The 21,140-nt window shown below is 41.3% G+C and overlaps 1 protein-coding gene across 15 annotated transcripts in view; it reads right to left on the bottom strand.

Annotated features, from left to right (window-relative positions):
- LOC126999808 (voltage-dependent T-type calcium channel subunit alpha-1G-like) overlaps positions 1-21,140 on the bottom strand; it is an 86,812-nt gene that overhangs the window by 56,441 nt on the left and 9,231 nt on the right. For 12 of the 15 annotated variants that reach the window (XR_007753611.1, XR_007753612.1, XM_050862791.1 and 9 more), the window contains exons 4-10: positions 13,594-13,768; positions 9,157-9,195; positions 4,327-4,439; positions 2,963-3,132; positions 2,477-2,569; positions 733-2,079; positions 228-379 (exon numbers count right to left, since the gene is read on the bottom strand). Coding sequence is in view for 13 of the 15 variants with exons in the window: in XM_050862791.1 (XP_050718748.1) it covers positions 228-379; positions 733-2,079; positions 2,477-2,569; positions 2,963-3,132; positions 4,327-4,439; positions 9,157-9,195; positions 13,594-13,768 (2,089 nt within the window). In the remaining 2 variants the exon portion in view is untranslated. The remainder of the gene's footprint in view (positions 1-227; positions 380-732; positions 2,080-2,476; positions 2,570-2,962; positions 3,133-4,326; positions 4,440-9,156; positions 9,196-13,593; positions 13,769-21,140) is intronic. The other 3 variants (XM_050862796.1, XM_050862790.1, XM_050862800.1) reach the window with 1 other exon arrangement.

The following is a 21,140-nucleotide window of genomic DNA, read 5'->3' as shown; positions in this document are numbered from 1 at the left end:
GTCTGATTTATCTTACTACAGAAGACCCACCATTTAGTGCATTTCTTTTTGAGGATTTCCTTATAATGTACCTTTGAGTTGTAACTCCCAAAAACCGAGAGCTTAATTTTACAAAGAAGTAGTTTTATTTTCATGATGTGAGTACTAATTTTAGAGGCGCATAGCTGGCAAACTTCCCCAATGATGTGTACACCATGCAATGATTAAGACACACTGTTGGTACATACCTGAGGATGACAATGATGCCGTCGAAAACATTGTAGCCGTTGCTGATGTAGCCGAAGGGTCCCTCGGCCATGATCTTGAGGAGCATCTCCACCGCAAACACTGCTGAGAAGATGTAGTTGCTGGTCTCCACGATGATGGTGAGCGTTTCCGGCTGGTGTGAGAAAATGAAACACAAAAGTAAGTTACAGAATGACATAATATAAATACGAACTTGTGATTGTAGAAAAAAAAATACCTTGAATTTATGGAACCAATGATATCAATTTGATAACAGCCAGTTTTGTTCGACTGAAATATCCCCAACATTGTCACAAAAACAAAACGAAATAGGGGAAAAGGTACTGGAAATACAGAAAGATGAATACATGACTTGAATCCTTATAAATGTTTCATATTTGTGTGAAAGGGTCAGAAAAATGATCCCTTTCTAAACACAGGCAGCCACATCCATGCCTACCTTCCCTCGGTTAAGAAAGCACTCACACTCTTTAAAAATAGACTGACCTGGTTGTGGTACTCCACCCCCATGCTGAGAGTGTTGATGAGGATGGCCACCAGGATGCCGCGCTGGAAGTAGCGATGCTCCACCAGCTTCTTGGTGTAGGTCTGGATGAAGGAGCACAGCTTAGTGAAGCCCCTGGGGGGGTGCTGCTCCTGGTCCTTCCGCTCGTCGTCGCTCCAGTCTGACCCTGAGTCGCAGGAGTCTGAGGGCGAGTAGTAGCCCATGAACCCCGCCGGCGCCTGGTCCCCCGAGAAGAAGAGAGTCGGGGCAGAGAAGTGCTTCACACCCTTGGCCAGGGAGGAGTAGAGGGTGTGGACGGAGCGGGAGTCTATGCCAAGGTGTGTGGGCAGGGCGGCGGACAGGGCACCACTGAGGGCCAGCAGCTCTCCACAGGTCAGGGAACCCTTGCCTGTGGAGCCGTTGTAGGAGGACGTGCGGGAGACAGGGTGCAGCGAGGACTTTGTCTTCTTGAAGGGGTGGACAGGTGGTGAGAGGAGGGAGGCAGGCATCAACATGGGAGGTGCAGGGGTGTGGGGGGAGGGCGGCAGAGGCTCCCGGAAGTAGGCTGGGTCCAGAGGCTCATCATCTGTCTGTGTTGTTTTCTCGCTGTGACACACATTCTTGGTGGCTGTCTCGCCCTGGTGGCCGTGCAGCAACACCACGTCGCTGAACATGACCGAGCTGCGTCGCCGCTGCCGGGGTGTACAGAAGCCCTGAGTGCTGGGTGAGGGTGGCACCAGCTCACTGCCGTCCCCGCTGGAGATCTTGAGGATGACGGGCCGGTGTGGTGATGGCTGCTGGTCCCCGTCAGAGTACTCGGGGCTGGGGCACGGGGCGCTGGTGGTCCGCGTTTCTTCCTGGACTTCACGAACTTCCAGGGGAGACAACAGTTGTGGTGACGGTGGGGCAATGTTGTTCATGATAGTGAGGGGACCCCCATGCCCCAAGCCTCCTGGTCCTGAAGGGGGTAAGGACACGATGGTGCTGGGGACGCCTACTGCCCCTGCACTCTCCCGGCTGATGAGGGCACTCTGGGCAGCCTCGTACTGGCGGCGGCGGCGCTGCTTCTTGAGGCTCAGCTGTCTGGGGTGGTCCGAGTGGTTTCTTCTCTTAAACTGGCGGTAGTAAACATAGGCCTTGCGCTTCCCTCTCCGCCACAAGTGAGCAATGTATTTGATGATCTCCGCGTAGCAGGAATTAGGCTCGGCGGTGGAGCCAGACGCCAGGGTGCTCGTGGACTGGAATCGGGCGCGCTCCATCTTCATGCGTTCCATCTCTCGCTTTTTTGTCTCGGAGAACTGAGTGGCGATGACGACCAGGCACAGGTTGATCATGAAGAAGGAGCCAATCTTGGGGAGGGAAAATTGATTAACACTTTTATAATTCTTCATGCATGGTGCAACTATCCATAAATACTTGATTCCTTTGGTTAATGAAATAAAATGCAGTATAATGAGGCATTTTAGATGAACCTTTAACATCTTTTATTTGGATTACTTGTTGTCTTTGTTGTTAACCCGGGCCAGATTTGTGGCTTTATCATGTACCAGCGACGGGCCAAATTTTTGCCATGATATAAACCCCCCAAAATAGATGATGCATAAACTGATCACAAATGCATTGATATATATCATGAAATGGTTTGCGTGAGTGATGATTTTGTCTCAATTTTTCTCACTTAGAGGGACCATTAAGAAACATGATCCCCGCGGCTACTGGGTTAAGGAGTCTACCTCTTCAACTTACCACAATAAGCAGGACAAAGTATATCCAGTCCCAGAAGGAGTGGGCATCCTGGACATAGTACATGATATCTGTCCACCCTTCTAAGCTTATCACCTGCAAAAACAAGGTCACATTGGGTACAGGTCACTTTTTATTATTTTTTTTTTTACATCAAAGGATACGGCTCAAGGGCAACAAAAAGGGTAGAAAAAAAAAAGCCCGCTACTCGCCGCTCCCATACTAGAGGCACTTCACACTAAAGCAATGAGATATTTGAATAAAGACACTTACGGACATATAATTACAGTTGTCCCTCAAATAGTACGGTTCCCAATAGTTCGGTTTTGGTTTTAAACGGATTGTCATAGATCATTTAGGATTTTAAAATTTCCTGCGCATTGGGAAATTTAAAAATCCCAAAAAATCTTCTTAGAAAATCCACATAAAACCAAAACCGAACTATTGGAAACCGTACTACTTGAGTGACGATTGTAATGTCTCACTTACCAGGAATATGGCAACCCAGGCTAAACCAATGTTGTCAAAGGATATCGCTCCCTGAAACGGGTTCTTGTCCCCTGGCCGGCAGTCTGTGTAGTATTGGTTCCAGTTGATGCATGAGTCGTTGGACAAGTCATTTGGGACGTACATCGGGGCAGAGTCGTTACATGTCTTGCCTGGGGATGGGAGGGGGGAAAGGAGGTATGGGGGAGGGGGGGGGGTTGAAAGGAAGGAAACAGTGGTCAGAAGGAAGAAAATATGGGGGGGAAAGAAGGGAAACAGTGGTCAGGAAAAGGAAGAAAGAAGGAAGGTCAGAAAAAAGAAGGTATGGGAGAGGGAAAGAAGGAAAACAGTGGTCAGAAAAAGAAGAAAGAAGGAAGTTCAGAAGAAAGAAGGAAGGTCAAAAATAAGGTAGGTCAGAAGAAAGGTCAAAAATAGGTTGGTCAGAAGAAAGGTCAAAAATAGGTGGGTTAGAAGAAAGGTCAAAAATAGGTTGGTCAGAAGAAAGGTCAAAAATAGGTAGATCAGAAGAAAGTAAAAAATAGGAAGGTCAGAAGAAAGGTAAAAAATAAGGTAGGTCATAAGAAAGAAGGTCAAAAAAGGAAGGTCAGAAGAAAGGTCAAAAATAGGTTGGTCAGGAGAAAGAAGATATGGGAGGGGTAAAGAAGGGAAACAATGATCAGAAAAAAATTAAAGTTTGAGGTTTTGTAAATATGATATGTGCTAGATATGCCAATACTGTCGAGCAAATAATTAAAACACTGATATCTATAACTGAAAGCATTTTTAATATTTCAGCAAGACTAGACACAGCTGCACATGACCTCAGTGTGGCTCAAGGTGATATCTGCATCTAATTTCAAACTTATAGAACACACATTTTTATTTTTGATTTTTTTACAGCTAAAGAAACTGCTCAAGGGCAACAAAAATAGGTGCTAAAAAAAAGCCCGCTAATCGCTATTCCTACAGAGACAAAAGTTACGAGCGGCCAAAAGAGAGATCAGTTTTCGGGAGCCATTAACTCTATCCTCGTTCCCTGAGCCTGTGATATATGAAGATGAAAACCAACATAGTAATAATATCAGTACACGGACAATCACATCACAATTAACTTATAAGGAACGTCACCCAACTGTACAGCGAGGGACGTCTGTGTTCGCAAGAGAAGATGGCGCCACTATAAACACTTGCCTGCGCCATGACGGGCTGGAGCCAACTACCATCTACGCCCCTCAAGAAAAGCCTACCGGCGCTATAGGTGTACACATAAAAAAAAAAATTAAATAAAAAAAAAAATAAATAAATAAATAAAATAAAAATCAGGGGAATGGAGGAAGCCCGACACACTGAGTTCACACGAGCCTCACCGTTGATGCGAGAGTGTGGAAGGTCGTCACACTGGTGCATGCCGTTGTCCTTGGGCAGGGAGCAGATGTAGTCCCTCTCCTGCTCGGCCACTTGGAAGTATGACGTGATGGGCCTGCAAGGGGTGATAACGGTGTAGCCAGATCAAGACGATAACAACCTCTTTCGTTGACACTGGAGCCGGACTTTAAAAGAGGAGGTTATATAATTCATCACTGACATCTTTGAACTGATAGCTAGATATGTATTTATTTCCAGTATGAAGTTATCAGTAAGTTATCTCATATTTAATGCAAGGATTACTGAATTATATCTTTCTATGGTTAGTTATTCTAGTGATAACAAAATACACTGGCAGTTTCTGAGTCCTAAGTTACAGTTACTACAGCTAAGACCCGCTAGGAAGCTACGTATATACACACTCTACTATTGCAGCCGTCAACTTCCTGCCTGGACTCTGCCTCGCTAGGGCACCCAGCGTCTCTACACCCACCTACTGACGCTAAGGGAAAAGCTATGAGCCGCTACACCTAGGGAATAAAAATGCAAATACGTATACATTGACGAATGAAAAACACATGAACCTCTCGGAAAAACAACCATCTGGCCAAAGCGTCTCTTCCCGTCGTAAGCAGCTTTTATAGTGTGGGAGGGAAGGGGGAAAATGCAAATACGTACACACTGATGAATGAAAAATACATGAACCTCTCGGAAGAACAACCATTTGGCCAAAACATCTCTTCCCGTCATAAGCAGCTCTTATAGTATGGGGGGGAATGGGGTCGGACCTGCTGCCTGTTCTGGTTATTCCTACAACTGGTCTTTCCATCTTAAGATATACGAGTGTGATCATCCTTCATTAGCTGGTGCTGGGAACTTTTCTGTTGTGGATTCCGAAGGTTGGGATGCATCAGGGATAGTAAGGTGTTTTCCCGTACATGAGGAAGTTGTGAAAGTCATTCTTTTTTCAACTCGTAAAATAAACATATACCTCACGTTTATGGGAAATCTGGAATCATTTTCATTGTGGATTCCAAAGGGTTGGCTGCTTTATGAAAATACTGAAATACTTTCCAAATATGAAGAAATTACAGACAGTAGGCAGCCCTCATTTAGAACATACATTTTAAGAAGCAAATTCCAAATATGAGCTGGAAACTTATCAATCGTCAATTCCAATATATTGAAACAAGTTACCATATGAAAGAAATGTAGACACTTATACAAACAACTCTCATAAAGAAACAGACTCAGAAAGAACCAAACTCCTCACACTCTTGGTACCTGTAAAAATGGAAAATGTGGTGATTATTAGAAAGGTGTGAGTCAACCACTTAGACACTGATACGGCAAAACCAACACAAGTGCAGTCCATAAGAGATCAACCATGACAAAATACACATTACCTATACTCAACACACAAACGGTGCACTCACTACGTCACCTACGACATTCGCAAGTACCGAGATGCAAAAATGAGACACCGAGATATATTTAAATGTATCAAAAAACTCACATACTACACCATCAAACACTTTTATAATGGAGGATCAGGGAGTTAAAAATTGGCCAGGAGTGTGAGTTGACAAGGAACATCGAGGGAAATTCTGAACAGACTCTTCAACTAGCGATAAAAATGCTTTGCGGAAACAGTTACGTACACACACACAGAATGCATACGTTCACGCGGAATGGAAATCACTCTCTCGACTGTATCCACTTTTTTTTTCTTCTGTTCTAAGATCGCTCAAGACAAGTGCAAATGTTAGCAGTCTGGAAATATCGGGCAACTGCATTCAATTTTCTATCTTGAGCGGAAGACTGTGGCTGAGCAAAACTGACCAGCAAACTCACACACACACACACACACACACACACACACACACACACACACACACACACACACACACACACACACACACACACACACACACCTCCTGGTCATTGCAAAGTTGTGGATGCAGCCCATGGGAAATTACTTGTGATGTGAAGTGCTGGGATGCTGGTCACCAAGTAGGAGCCTAAGGGACACTGAGGAAGGCTGGTGAAGGGCAATGCTGACCCAAGACAGGAGAGGCAATGAGGGGGAAGGAAGGTGCGGTGAAATAAGGAATGGGAATGAAGGGAAAGGGATGATATGTTAGTGCAAGATTGTAGTAAAATTAGATATGTCGAGGGATGTAAAGAAAGGATAGGGAGTCAAACAGATGAAATGGCAAAGAGGGGAAAGGAAGGTGGAATGGAAATGAAGGGAAAGGGACGGTATGGTAGAAAAAGGAAATTGTTGAGTGATATCAAGAGAAGAAATGGAGCCAAACAGATGAAATAGCAATGATAGGAAAGGAAGCCAGATTGAAGTAGAGAATGGAAAGAGAGCCAGAGGGACAATATGGTAATGGAAGACTGCACTAGAATAAAAAGGAGGAGGATGACAAGGATGAGGACAAGAGAAAATAAATGGATTGGATGATCACAGAGAGAAAAGGAAAGAGATATGTAGTAAAATTGGGTTCAGAATGGAGAGAATAAAACAATGAAGAGACTCGACAAAGGAGAATGGGAGATGACGATAGAAAAGACGGATTTGATGACATGAGGAGGATATGGGCGCTCCAAGTTAAGTTCCCATGAGTGAAAAAAGGAAGATGAAACTTATAGATGAGAAAAGGAAAGAGATATGTAGTAAAATTGGGTTCAGAATAGAGAGAATAAAATAATGAAGACTCGACAAAGGAGAATGGGAGATGACGATAGAAAAGACGGACTTGATGATATGAGGAGGATATGAGAAGGAGGAGGATATCTGACTACTCTTTACTTTTTACTTTCGCGAGAGCGGTGAGTAGCGGGCTTTTTTTTGTGTGTACTCTTTTTGTTGCCCTTGAGCCGCATCCTTTAAAAAAAAAAAAAAAAAAAAAAAAGAGCGATCCAAGTTAAGTTCTCATGAGTGAAACAAAGAAAGGAGATGAAACTTATAGATGAAACTTGTACGAATCTAAAGGGTCGGTGTTTCTTTCCCTTCGTCTTCTCGATCATCTTCTCCTTACGTTCAACAAGATGCATTATTGTTCCACAGGGCTAATAATATATATATAAAATAAAAAAGAAGATTAATTTATTTTTCTCTCAACTTATCGATTTTCTGCTTTTTAACCCAATCCGGTGTTGAGCTCTAAGATGTTTTTTTATCATATATTAATATTACTTCTTTTCCAGGAGTCTTGAGGGTAAAAAAAAAGGAGTTAGTCACAACATCCACCAAACTACAGCACAAGACAACCGATTTTCTGCTTAACTCAATTCCATGTTGAGTCTTAAGATATTTTTTTTTATCATAATTCTTGTTAGTTTTATCGATATTAATTATTTTCCAGGAGTCTTGAGGGTAAAAAAAAAAGTTAGTCACAACATCCACCAAACTACAGCACAAGACAACCCATTTTCTGCTTAACCCAATCCCGTGTTGAATCCTAAGATGTTTTTTTATCGTAATTCTTGTTAGTTTTATCGATATTAATTATTTTCCAGGAGTCTTGAGGGTAAAAAAAAAGGAGTTAGTCACAACATCCACCAAACTACAGCACACAAGACAACCGTACTCAAAACCACACCCTCACTAAGCTACCATTACAGCTACGTCCAAACCATTAGCACATTTGGTCTGAGTCTAAGTCTGGTAGTTAGTATAGTTACATTGGTAGCAACAGTAGTAATATAAACAGTAGTAGCAGTAGTAGTATAAGTAGTATCAGTAGTAGTAGTTGTAAGAAGCCACTCTATCGTTAGTCAAATACTTCAGCTAGGAGATACAGAGTCTACTTGAAATACAGGTTATGGTAAGTCAGGAGGCTAGTTGAGGTCTAATGGTGGGAGAGCCTACAGCAGCGCAGGCCACAGTACACAGCAAGGGAGCCATCATAACAGCAGGGCTCTGTGAACGCCGTCTGGCCCAAGTCTTTCTTTCTACTGATGAGCGAGTTTCCTCCGAGACTCAGAAACGAGGTGTACGGACTTCACTTGGCTGGTGGGAAATACGGTTCAAAGGGAGACTCATTGACGGATGGTGACGAATTGACTGAAATAAGAGGGCATGTGTGTGTGGAGAAAGGTTTTGTGTTTTGATTTTTTAATGATGCAACTTTTAGATAATGACATATGGAGATGTGATGAAATAAAAGGCATGTGTGTGTGTGTTTGTGTGTGTGTGTGTGTGTGTGTGTGTGTGTTTAGTATTACCACTTTTCAAAGACACAAACTCTCTGTCGTACTCTATTTCCTGTTTCAAGTTGATTTTAATTTTTGTTGGTTACATCTTTTATTTAACTTATGAATTCCCATTATTACAAAAAGAAAAGTGGGTCAGATACAAGAAATCTTTACGAAATTATGGTAAGTAAGTATACTAGATTTTGCTTCATTAAGACTGGGAGAGGAATTATTATATGCAATGAATGTTATCGAAGAGTTTGTGCACATTAAAAAAGAAAGTGACATATGATGAATGCCGGTAGCGTTTATTTATTTATTTATTTATTTATTTTTTTCTTTGGTACTCTTTTTGTTGCCCTTGAGCCGTGTCCTTTGATGTAAAAAAAAAAAAAAAAAACTGAAATAGCTGTAATCATTAGGTGATGACTGAAAACAGATGTGAAAATAGTCTGTGTAAGCTGTAGGCCTACCCATTCATTAAAATTCTAAAACTGGGATGATTAATGACGTGTAATAAACGCTTCAACGAGTCCGTACAACGATTTCTGAGCCTCGGCGGAAGCCCCTCCTCCGTCCGGCTGTTATGGTGACTCCTCCTCTAAGTTATGAGACAGACATCTTACGTTTTGGGCTTGACGAGTGCATAATAAATTGGCTTTAATCTGAAAGAAACGACAACAACAGCAGAATGAATGAGTGGTCAGGTCAGGGGCAGCATATCTTTGTGGGTTCAAACAGGGAGACAGACAGACAGACTTAAAAACTGTTTCCATCATGTAGAAAGAGAAAGTGCAGGGAATGTTCGTCAGTTCGTTCGCATGATTTTTAAGAGAGGATTTTCATAAGCGTTTAGATGTCAAGGGAAGAACTAAGGGTGTATGTTGGTCTCTCTCTCTCTGGTGTTATGTCGCAAACACCAGAGATGACGAGCCGACATGTGCAGTGCGAACCTCGACATCAGAAGCAGCTTTGAGAGTCCCCTCCGTCCCTCCCTCCTCGCTGGCACTCAAATAACAGGGGAAAAAAAACCTATAGCGTGGAAAATTGAGTCGAGAAATGAGCATCAAAATTTGTAAGTGTGGTTATGATGGTTTTTATGTTCTATTATCGTGGTCACATGTCTATTAATCTTTATTCTGATGATACGTGTTCAATCAATTATCCCTCAGATCAAGTTTTAATTTTCGCATTGGGCCGAGTGAAAAAATGAACGTTCAAATGAAGTGTGTTTTTTTACCCTTATTTTAATAGTGTATATATTTAACCCGGTAGCTGCGGGTATCATGTTTCTTAAAGACCCCTCTAAGCGAGAAAAGGAGGTTGACGTGACCCGTATATGTCAAAGCAACGTGAAACTCGGGGCGATAATGCGCGAAAGTCGGGATGGTAAGAATTTAACACTAAGCGCCAAACTCGAGGATCGCGAAACTCAGATAGCGCGAAACTTGAGAGGGTACTGTATATCAACGCATTTGTGATCAGTTTATGCACCATCTATTTTTTTGGGGTTTATATCACGGCAAAAATTCGGCCTTTTACTGGTACACGGTAAAGCCACAAATTTGGCCCGTCGCTGCTACTGGGTTAATTTCACATCCCTCAGTTCAGTTATTTTTTCAACACTATGTAATTTTTTTCCACCATCATACAAGTGGCCGTACTAATCGGAAGGGCGCAAGTGACCTGACGAACACACCCTGGAACAAGTGTGACTAAAGCTCTGAGTGAAGAGACTCTTGACACACTATGGAGAGTATACATACATAACAATTGGGGTGTGGGGGGGTGGGGGGGGGGTGTTGAGGGGTACAGTAATGTGTCATAAAAAAAGTGAGAAAATATCCATCAATATAAAAGATCTACAAAATACCATCATCAAAAAATACATATAGTACAGGGAATATTTCAGTCATCTATCAAAAATTTCAAATAGTAACACTTAAAAATACGTCTGGAAGGATTGAAGCGACATGGATCAATCTGAATCTAATTTAAAAAAAGGGTGGAAGGGGGGTAGAGAGGGTGGATTGACTGACTGCATTAAAAAGACAGAATTCGAAGAGGGGAAAAAATGGAATGCAGTTTAAAATTAAGAGATTATAAAAAAATCCATCTACCTACAAAATGCACTCAATATATCTTTCAGAGGAGGTGCAGTGGAAAACATCAATTACTGTACTGTGTGGATATAAAAAAGTCTATTGATAGGTAAAATTCTGCACCTAAAAAGGAGTACATAGGAAAGAAGTGTTTCAATATATTTCTTTTTCACTCAGCGACTTAAGAGAGAATGGAACTGTGTGATTAGAGTATTTGAGCTTAATTAAGAGAGAGAGAGAGAGAGAGAGAGAGAGAGAGAGAGAGAGAGAGAGAGAGAGAGAGAGAGAGAGAAATATTCTTTAGAAATTACATAATATATAGTGTCCTCTCTCATACACAAACACACATACAAACACATAAACCATGCTAGTACAGAATAACCAAAACAACAACAACAACAACAACAACAACAACAATAACAATCATAACACAGCCACCATCACCACCACCAACATCAACATCTACAATCACAATCACCATCACCACCTCTATCATCATCACCACAACACCACCATGATGCAGACACGGCCACAAGGGTTTATCATCATGCCGATCTCTCCGTCTGACAGTGATGGAAAGCCGCGGTCATGTGCGGTAAAGTCTCGTATTTGGGGTGTTCGGATTTGGCGAATGTGTGGCGAGTTCGTTTATGTTGAATTCGCATTTGTCGATTCTAAGCGTTACCCTAATTCTCATTGGGCGACCGTATTCTCCCATTATGTATTTATTATAAAACAGGGAAAGAATGAACGCAACAACCCAGTACAGGAAATCCCCTATATACGAAAGGGTTAGGGACTGAAAAAACCTTTCGTTTATCGATTTTTCGTATATCGAAGCCATTTCCCCCATAGGATTGTTAATAAATAGGGGGGTTAGGGACCAGCGCCAGCAAAAAAAAAAAAAAAAAAAGTTAAATATAACTATGCTTAAAAGCAATTTACTACTCACAATACAATGAAACGCAAGGCTCATAAATAATTAAAAACAATTACCATTTCCTGTTCCTTTACTGTTATAGAAATGCATTACATATGTTAGGACAATCCCCTCTAACTCGTCACTACAACTCATCACTTAACATTGCCAATGTTTACTTCCCAAGCTGTGAAAGGCCAGTTTCGACTCTCGTGCCCGAAACACGTGCCAAACAGTACACCACCGCACCACTCCAAGCCCCCCCCCAACCCCTCCATCACCCTCACGTTTCCTCACGCTGGCTGGGATGTGTTTCGGATTCGAGTCGAAGCAAGGGGTTCACAAACTGGCAACGCTAAGTGATGAGCGTTGAAGTGGAGGGGACTGGACATGGACACTTGCTGCCTAATCACTGCGAGTGTGCGTGAGGCTGTTGACGGCGCGCGGCGACCGATATAGACATCGGGTACGAAACAGTGGGCGCGGAAACTGTCGTACTTTTCGTATATGCGAAGCATGTCTTTCGTGAACCGAAAATTGTCCTATATTTTTCACTTTCGTATATCCGAATTTTCGTACATCGAGCTTTCGTATATCGGGGATTTCCTGTATGAGATAAAGATAGAAAAAAGAGTAAATGAAAACAAGAAGGGAGTTACGAAATTAAAGATCAACAGGTTCCAAGGGACAGTTACGCTAATTCTCATTGGGCGACCATATTCTCCCATTATGTATTTATCAGATCATGTGTGTTTACCGCAAACCATGGAGGTAGAATTAGTTGAGTCGACACGGCCTGCTAATCCCATTCATTGAGGTGAAGCCGACGGACTGTCAAATTTACGGCCAAAAGATGGGGGTGGGCGAGCCTGGCCGAGCCCATTAAGAGGGAGCCTGACCTGACAACACCTGACACCTGGCCGTAAAAATGACAGCTCGGGAAGATTCACTTAATTGGGCTGATGTCAACTCCACCAATTCTACCTCCATGCCGCAAACTGATAACTTATACTGAACAACAAGAGCTTAGGTATTCATTGCAAGTGTTCTAGCTATACGAGGAGAGCCACTTTGCAAATAAGCATTCATGTATATTTTCAAGAGCAATAGCGATGGAGGTGAGTACTGAGGCAACGCGGAACTTTACCTCCATATTTTTAAGTATTTATTGTTGTTAAGTTTTATGCGTATGATTTGACAAACTGGACTCAATCAATCTGTCCATCAACTACATTCATAACTATTGTATAAGCCTGTGGTCTTTTATTTATTTATTTTCTTTTTTTTTAGGGAGCAAGTAATGAAACAGGGCAACATTAAACCGTAGATTTCCACCACTGTCTGAGGAGAGATACAGAGCGTGCCACACACTCTCTCTCTCTCTCTCTCTCTCTCTCTCTCTCTCTTGAGTTAGAAGAGAGGAAAACAGTCAACACACACACACACACACGCACGCACACACACACACACACGCACACACATACACACCATCACTACCAAATAAATGTAACAAGTAACATTCCACAATACACACACAATAACAAGAAAACAACAACACGAGTACAACAACAACAACAACAACAAAAATAACATACTATACGGGAGAGAGAGAGAGAGAGAGAGAGAGAGAGAGAGAGAGAGAGAGAGAGAGAGAGAGAGAGAGAGAGAGAGAGAGAGAGAGAGAGAGAGTCCCATTAATGACAGAAAAGGCAGAGAAAGATAAATAATAAGAACAAAAATGAGGAAAAGATGGACAGAAAAGGAGATAGACAAAAAACAACAACAACAACCCACCAGAAAATTAATATAGTACACAGCAACCCACCCACGAAACAGAGAAAGAAATACGGACACAGACAGATAAAGAAATACAGAAATATATCAGAAGAGAGAGAAAATGAGGCAGAGAAACAGAGAGGGCCACAGCAACCCACCCACGAAACAGAGAAAGAAATACGGACACAGACAGATAAAGAAATACAGAAATATATCAGAAGAGAGAGAAAAGAGGCAGAGAAACAGAGAGGGCCACAGCTACCCACGTTGCAGGCACAGTGACGTTCTTGGGCAAGTCGATGAAACAGCGCTGCCTCAACATCCCGGCCCAGAGCTGCACGCCGACGATGCCGAAGATGAAGAACACGAAGAAACACAGCAGCAGGACATTCCCGAGCATAGGCAGCGTGTCCAGGAGCAGCATCACCAGGATTCTCATACCTAAGGGTGGAAAAGGCGGGTTGGAGGGTTGGAGGAGAGAAGGTTGGATGGGTCTCATGTTTGGGGGCACCGTTGCCAGATCATCGTACTCAGAGCATAGTATTTACCTAACTATTGCCAAGAAACACCAGGGTCTAACTCTTTTAACGAGAACTATAAATGAGTTTTGTTATTGGAGCCCAGAAGACAGTTTTGGGGTAGGAAGTCGGGAAATATGAGCGGCTGAGTGCGACAATCTGGCACCGTTGGACTCAGAATCAGGGACGAAACACCCCCCCCGCCCCGTTGCCAGATTATCGTACTCAGAGCATAGTATTTACCGTTTTTTGACGCCTAACTATTGCCAAGAAACACCAGGATCTAACTCTTTTAACGATAACTATAAATGAGTTTTGTTATTGGAGCCCAGAAGACAGTTTTGGGGTAGGAAGTCGGGAAATATGAGCGTCTGAGTACGACAATCTGGGTAACTGGACACCTCTCCTCCCGAAATTGACCTCTCTTTCGGCCACCTCTTTGGATTCTTTTTAGGAGCAGCGAGTAGCGGGCTATTTTTTTTATTATTGTTTCCTTTTTTTGTGCCCTTGAGCTGTCTCCTTTGTTGTAAAAAACGAAACAAACTCGGCTCGAACCAACTTGAAGCGTGTATGTGTGTGTGTGTGTGTGTGTGTGTGTGTTTGATGGCAGGTTATTGAACTATGCCCGGCTCGGTAATTAAGCGGATGGTGGCGATGCATCATATGACTGACTGGGCCGAAGTGAAGTTAGTGAAGCGATTGTTGCTAATTGACTCATAACCTCGTGGGCGCATAATTAAAACCGGACAGGGCAGCGGCAACGATCGAGGGGGGGGAGGGAGGAGGGAGGATATACGATAGTAAATGGATGATAAACGATAATTAACACGTAAATGACTGGATGAGCGCAAAAAATAATGTGTCTCTGTTTTCCGGAGAGAATGAAAATATAAATACTAATAAACAAAGAAAAATAACGATGGACGATACTATATTTAGGTATACGTGAATGAATAAAATGTATACGACTTAAATGAATGAAAAAAATAAAGAAATGTGTCCCTCTGTTTTCCGGAAAGAATGAAAATATAAATACTAATAAACAAAGAAAATAACGATGGACGATACTATATTTAGGTATACGTGAATGAATAAAATGTATACTACTTAAATGAATGAAAAAAATAAAGAAATGTGTCCCTCTGTTTTCCGGATAGAGAATGAAAATGTAAATACTAATAAACAAAGAAAAATAACGATGGACGATATTAAATGTAGGTATAAGTGAATGAATAAAATGTATAACTACTTAAATGAATGGAAAAAAGAGAAATGCGTCCCTCTGTGTTCCGAATAAAGAAAAATAAATGATGTAGGGCCAACTAATGAAAAATAAACAATAACAATATACAATGATAAAATTTAATAATCACGTAGAAACTAAATGAAAAACAAAACAACGAAAATTAAAAAGTATATCGCAATCTGTTTTTTAATAAGGACAAATCTTTTATGGGTTAGTTCAACACGTTATAATTCTCGAGTGTTAATAGCCTAGCTCTGATTACATGAACATATATGACAGAGGGAGAGCCATTTGAACAGAACGCATCGTGGAGAGAAATGACGGAATATATGTATACGTATAAAGGGAAAAAGAACATTAAACAGGAGTCCTATTATGTTGACAGAGCTACGCGTTGCCCCCTGAGCTCATCTCCGTAACCTAAGTCCTTTCAAAACAAGACTGCGATGTAGTCTATGCGTTTTCCTCTCCCTTTCGCTGCTCATTTCTTTTCCTTCTTGCTCTTCACACGCGCTCACAATATGTCTGTTCATTTATATATAGGTTAGTTTAACTTCTATTCGTCTTCCTATTATTCCTTATCCTCCTCCCCCTCCTCCTCCTCCTCTTCCTCCTCCTCCATCACCTACATAAAATTTGCATAGAAGACGTCGATGATACAGAGAAGGAGCTGTCTATGTAAATAATCGCATAATTTTTCACTCTACAGGGGCATCTAGACTCGTTTTATGCATTGAGGAGCTGAATAGGAAGGAAAATGCCCATAAAACAGTGGAGAAGGAGGAGGAGGAGAAGAATGATGATGATGGAAAGGAAAATGTAGAAGTGTGATGCCGGAACTGAATAGGAAGGAGGAGGAGAAGAAGGAGGATGATAATGATGGAGAGGAAATTATAGAAGTGTAATACAGTGATGAATAACGTAACTAATTCTCCTTCCCTTCCTCCTTCTCTCTTCTTCTTTTCCCTCTCCTTCATACGGCATTTGAGGAGGAAGAGGAGAAGATGGAGGGGAAGGAGGAGAAGACACACAGGGAGGGAAGAAGGAAAGGAAGAGAGATATAGAGAAAAAGCAGACTAGTTTATCCACGTTACTCTTGCTAAATGAGAAGAAAACGGAGCTGACTGTCCCGAAGCAGCAGGAAATGAGGCGAAGGGAGAAGACTGATGGGGAGGCGAGCGAGTGCGTTGCGTTATGGGGCCAGTTCGACAGTCCCAATCCCAATCCCAATCCCAAACTATAATTTCCTCAATGATCCTTTTTTTCTTCGCAATACAAGATACTAAAGAGAATTCCCGTGTGGTCTGTTAAAATTTAATCCTATTTATATCAATCGCAAACACAATACAAGGAATTTTCGTAGTATTTTGTGTTTGGTTAGGGGGCTTACGATCTTGCTGGGAGTGTAAAATTGGCCCTTGAAGCCTATAGAGACATGTAGGCCTTGACGTATCTATCCATGGTGACGTGAGTATATGATTGACTTAATTGTTATGCACTTAAGTTCAATGCCAGCTTATAATTCCGTGTTTGGTATAGGGAGGTTAGCGAGGTTTGAGTTATATGACCAGATTACTTTGTTGAATAGTTGTGGAGTGAGCTGTTTTCAGTTTGTTTGTTTTCCTTCCTTTTCTTTGTGAGTTTGTAAATGATGAGAAAATGAGAGAGAATCGTTGGGAGTTTTTTTCTTTCTTTTTCTTTCGTGTCTTTTCTTAGTCGTGGAGTGAGTTGTTTTGAATATCTCTTTTCCTCCTTTTCTTTCTTTCTGAGTTCGTGAAGGATGAGAAATGAGAGATAATCGTTGGGTGAGTTGATCTCTCTCTCTCTCTCTCTCTCATTTGTGTTTTTAGTATGTTTTTTTCCTTTCTGCGTCGATTTCAGGAAAAAAAAAAAGTCGATTCGTAATAATTGCTTTTTTTTCTTCTTATATTCTCCCTTTCGTTAATTTTTTGGGGGTATGTAGTACTTTTTTTATACTTTGGTTGGCTTCATTCTTAATTATAGTACAAGAAAAAAATAGTGGGTCATAAATTTTAATGATATAATCTAAATAAAAAATAAATGAATATACTTTTTGTTCAGTCTCTCTCTCTCTCTCTCTCTCTCTCTCTCTCTCACCCCGGCAAGAGCGATTACACCATTAAAAAAAAAAGAGAAAAAAAAATGTCACGGCTGAAATAACTTTACACACAAAAAAAGAAAACGGATACTCTCTCTCTCTCTCTCTCTCTCTCTCTCTCTTGATATTAACGGCCAACAGCAAGTCCATGAATACATATAAAGAGATCACGCCGATAAGAAAAGTTAGTATAGTCATGTATATGTTATGAAAAGGAGTATTTATATTCTCTAGCGTGGAAACTGTTTAAAAATGAGATAAAAATGAAGAATGTCTGATATGAATGTTGATAATTTCTCTTTCTCATCAATCAATATCTCTCTCTCAATGTATACAGTGACGATAATTATAATATTAGTCAACAAACAAACAAACAAACAAATAACAGAAACAACAACAACAAAAACATGACCGTGAAAAACAAGCTCAGAAAAAACAAAACAAAAACAACAGGGAATAAATATATGCTATTTTAATGTATCTTGATATAATATAATGTATCTTAAACCTTATCTTAATGTCAACGTATCGTAATGTATCTTAATATTCTTATCTATCTTATCTTAATGTTAATGTATCGGTATGTTTCAGCCTAATCTTTAATATTTTATCTTGATTAATGCCTATGTATCGTTATGTATCAACCTAATCTTATATACCTTATCTTAATGTCTATGTGTCGTTATATGTATCAAGCTAATCTTATCTATCTTATCTTAATGTCATTGTATCGTTATGTATCAACCTAATCTCATCTATCTTATCGTAACGTCTATGTATCGTTATGTATCAACCTGATCTTATCTACCTTATCTTAATGTCAATGTATCGTTATGTATCAACCTAATCTTATCTATCTTAATGAATCTTGTCTTATCTCAACGTCTGATCTATCTTATCCTAACCTCAATGTATCTTAATTTATCTTTAACGTCACAACAATGAAAAGTCGCCAAACACTGAAACTACAACAAAACAAATAGATAGACAAATAAATTAATAGAGAGTAAATGTGACCCCGTTAAAATTCCCTAAAACAAAAGAGCAACGCACCAGCAACAGCGAAGTAGAGACGGAGGTAGAGGAGGGTTGGGGGGGTGAGCGACGGGAGGCTAATGAGTGTCGTGGGAGTGAAAGGAAGGGACAAAAAAAGGAACAAATGTATATATAAATGTTTTTCCACGTCAACCACTCACTGCCAGAGGAACGCTTTTACCCCTTGCGTCAGCCAACTCCAAAGTCCCTTCTCCTCCTACTACTAATATATACGTCATCTATTTTACGGTACTAATTCTTTTTCTTCCTTTCTCTAATACTTTTTTTTATCTCTGTTTCTTTCTGCTGCTTCTTCAATTAATCAATCAATCTTTCTTTTTTTCTTTTTCTTCTTCGTCTTAATTCTAGTTTTGTTTTTGTTCTTGTTGTTCTGCATTTTCTTCTCTTTCCTTTTCTTCTTTCTCTTGTTCTTGTTCTTTTTGTTTTCTCCTCTTTCTTCTTCTTCGCAACGGGGAAACAGGCGTAACAGAATGATGATGATGATGATGACGAAGAGGAGGAGGAACATTCACAAAAATCCCTTCATGTCAGGCTAACAAAACAATCCCCACCTTTTCATGACAATATCTCCGTTCTTCCACCTCTTAACTTCTCTATCGTGACAGCATGAACCAGACAATTGACTCATTAACTCATCGGCAAATGCATATCAACCCTCACGCGTTACTGCATACAAAAGGAAAGGGAAATAAGGACATGATCGTAAACTATCTCTCCAGCACTCCACATTTCAGGCGGATCAACAGGTGGCCGGCCGTGGAACGAGGCGGGAAAGTTAATCCAAATACATGACCTCCATTTTAAAGTAGTTTTCGTATTAAACCGTGAGCTGGGAAAAGGCGTTGAGCAGGAAAATGAATCGTAAAACATATTTCCAGCGCTAGAAGGAATACGTGGCCATGGAAGGTGAGAGTGAAAAGAATGAATGAAGAAAAAGGTTTAATATAAAGGAAAAGAGTGAATGGTGAAAAGAAAATGGATCGTTAACTATATTTCCAGTACAATAGATTCAGTAAGTGACCATGGAGGCTGAGGGTGAGAAGTACAAGTTAATGAAAAGTAGGTGAAATAAAATAAGTAGCCTAAAGTAAGTGAAGTGAAGTAAGTGAATGAAAAGTAAGTGAAAAGTGCAAGAAAGGGAATCGTATAACATATTTCCAGCACACTAGAATCGTTATTAAACTAAAACTAAACAGTATTTCAAGTCATAATTTACCGGGACAGGAAACTCGGCGGTGAAAAACTAACTTCTAATTCTCTCCTCGCATTACATTCCCGTTTCGCGCGTCAGGTATCATGTGACGGAGAGTAGGTATATAAAATCGCATTCATAGTCACCCGCGCTCTCCGCCACCCGCGCCATCGCACAATATTCGCATTGCGCGCTAGCATAACTTCTATTCCCTTCTCACATATGCATTCCCGTTTCGCAAGTCAGGTGTAATGTGATGTTAAGTACGTATATAAAAGCGCATTCATTGTCGGCTGAACTCTCCGCATTTCGCGATCGCATATCTTCGCATTTCGCGGTTGCATAATCTTCGCATTTCGTGCTCTCATAAGTTTCGTATTGCGCGTGCACTCCACGACCGCGTAATATCACAGCCATACGTACATAAAATTGCATCCATAGTCGGCCGAATTCTCCGCCATCCGCGCTCGCATAATATTCGCATCGCGCGCTCTCGATTTTCGATACCCGCGCGCACCCGACGATCGCGTATCACAGGCATCGCGGGAAGATAATGAAGCGCATCGTAACCCGCCCATCCTCGCCCTCCAAACACAGCCAATCCTCTTTCCCATCAGCCGGCGCGTGCGGGGGAAATTTGGGCAATAAATACAACGTCGCTTGTGTGTTTCCGCGCATAACGGGTTGACTGTTATCGCGGGCGTGTGTGTGTGTGTGTGTGTGTGTGTGTGTGAGTGTGTGCTTTGCTTTGGCGTTTCGGGAACTTATTATTATTATTATTATTATTATTATTATTATTATTACTGTTGTTATTATATTTATTATGCAAGAGGTAGTGACGAGCTTGATAAATGCTATAGAGGTGATAAAAGAAAGTGAAAAATAGGGGTATGATGAAGTGACTGACATTACGATAGAATTTGTTGACTAAAGAAAAGCTCGGAGTAAATGAGTCTGTTATTTACAACCCATTGCCCCTAACACTCTCCCTTACCTGGTTTTCTCTGTTTTCCCTGTATAACGACAAGCCAATATAGTTAGATGTAGAATTATACCCAATTACTTCAGGTACCGAATTATCCACCAGCCAGACTAGCACAGGTGTTTCAAGGCACTGAGTGAATGGGGCATGCAGTTATTACCCCACAAGTTTCTTAAGGTAAAACGACTTGACGAGCATTGAAAAGAGGTGCATACAAGGGCGTTTGATGTAGCTCTAAACTAATTCCTTTTCCTTTTCCTCCAGACAGCGTAGTCCAGGTTTCTCAAGGCATTCACACACCCAAAAATACAGATGTAGGGAAGGCATGTCCAGTTACCGAGCAGCCATCAGAGGGTCACACAAACACACACACACTTGGAATCCTGTTGAGAAGAGGTTCATACAAGGGTGTTTGATGTAGCTCTGAACTAATTCCTTTCCCTTTCCTCCAGACAGCGTAGTCCAGGTTTCTCAAGGCATTCACACACCCAAAAATACAGATGTAGGGAAGGCATGTCCAGTTACCGAGCAGCCATCAGAGGGTCACACAAACACACACACACTTGGAATCCTGTTGAGAAGAGGTTCATACAAGGGTGTTTGATGTAGCTCTGAACTAATTCCTTTCCCTTTTCCTCCAGACAGCGTAGTCCAGGTTTCTCAAGGCATTCACACACCCAAAAATACAGATGTAGGGAAG

This window comes from Eriocheir sinensis, chromosome 17 (assembly GCF_024679095.1).
Source record: "Eriocheir sinensis breed Jianghai 21 chromosome 17, ASM2467909v1, whole genome shotgun sequence".
Taxonomy (NCBI): domain Eukaryota; kingdom Metazoa; phylum Arthropoda; class Malacostraca; order Decapoda; family Varunidae; genus Eriocheir; species Eriocheir sinensis.
The sequence above is the reverse complement of the archived record's forward strand: the minus strand, read 5'-3'. Positions and strand labels throughout refer to the sequence as shown.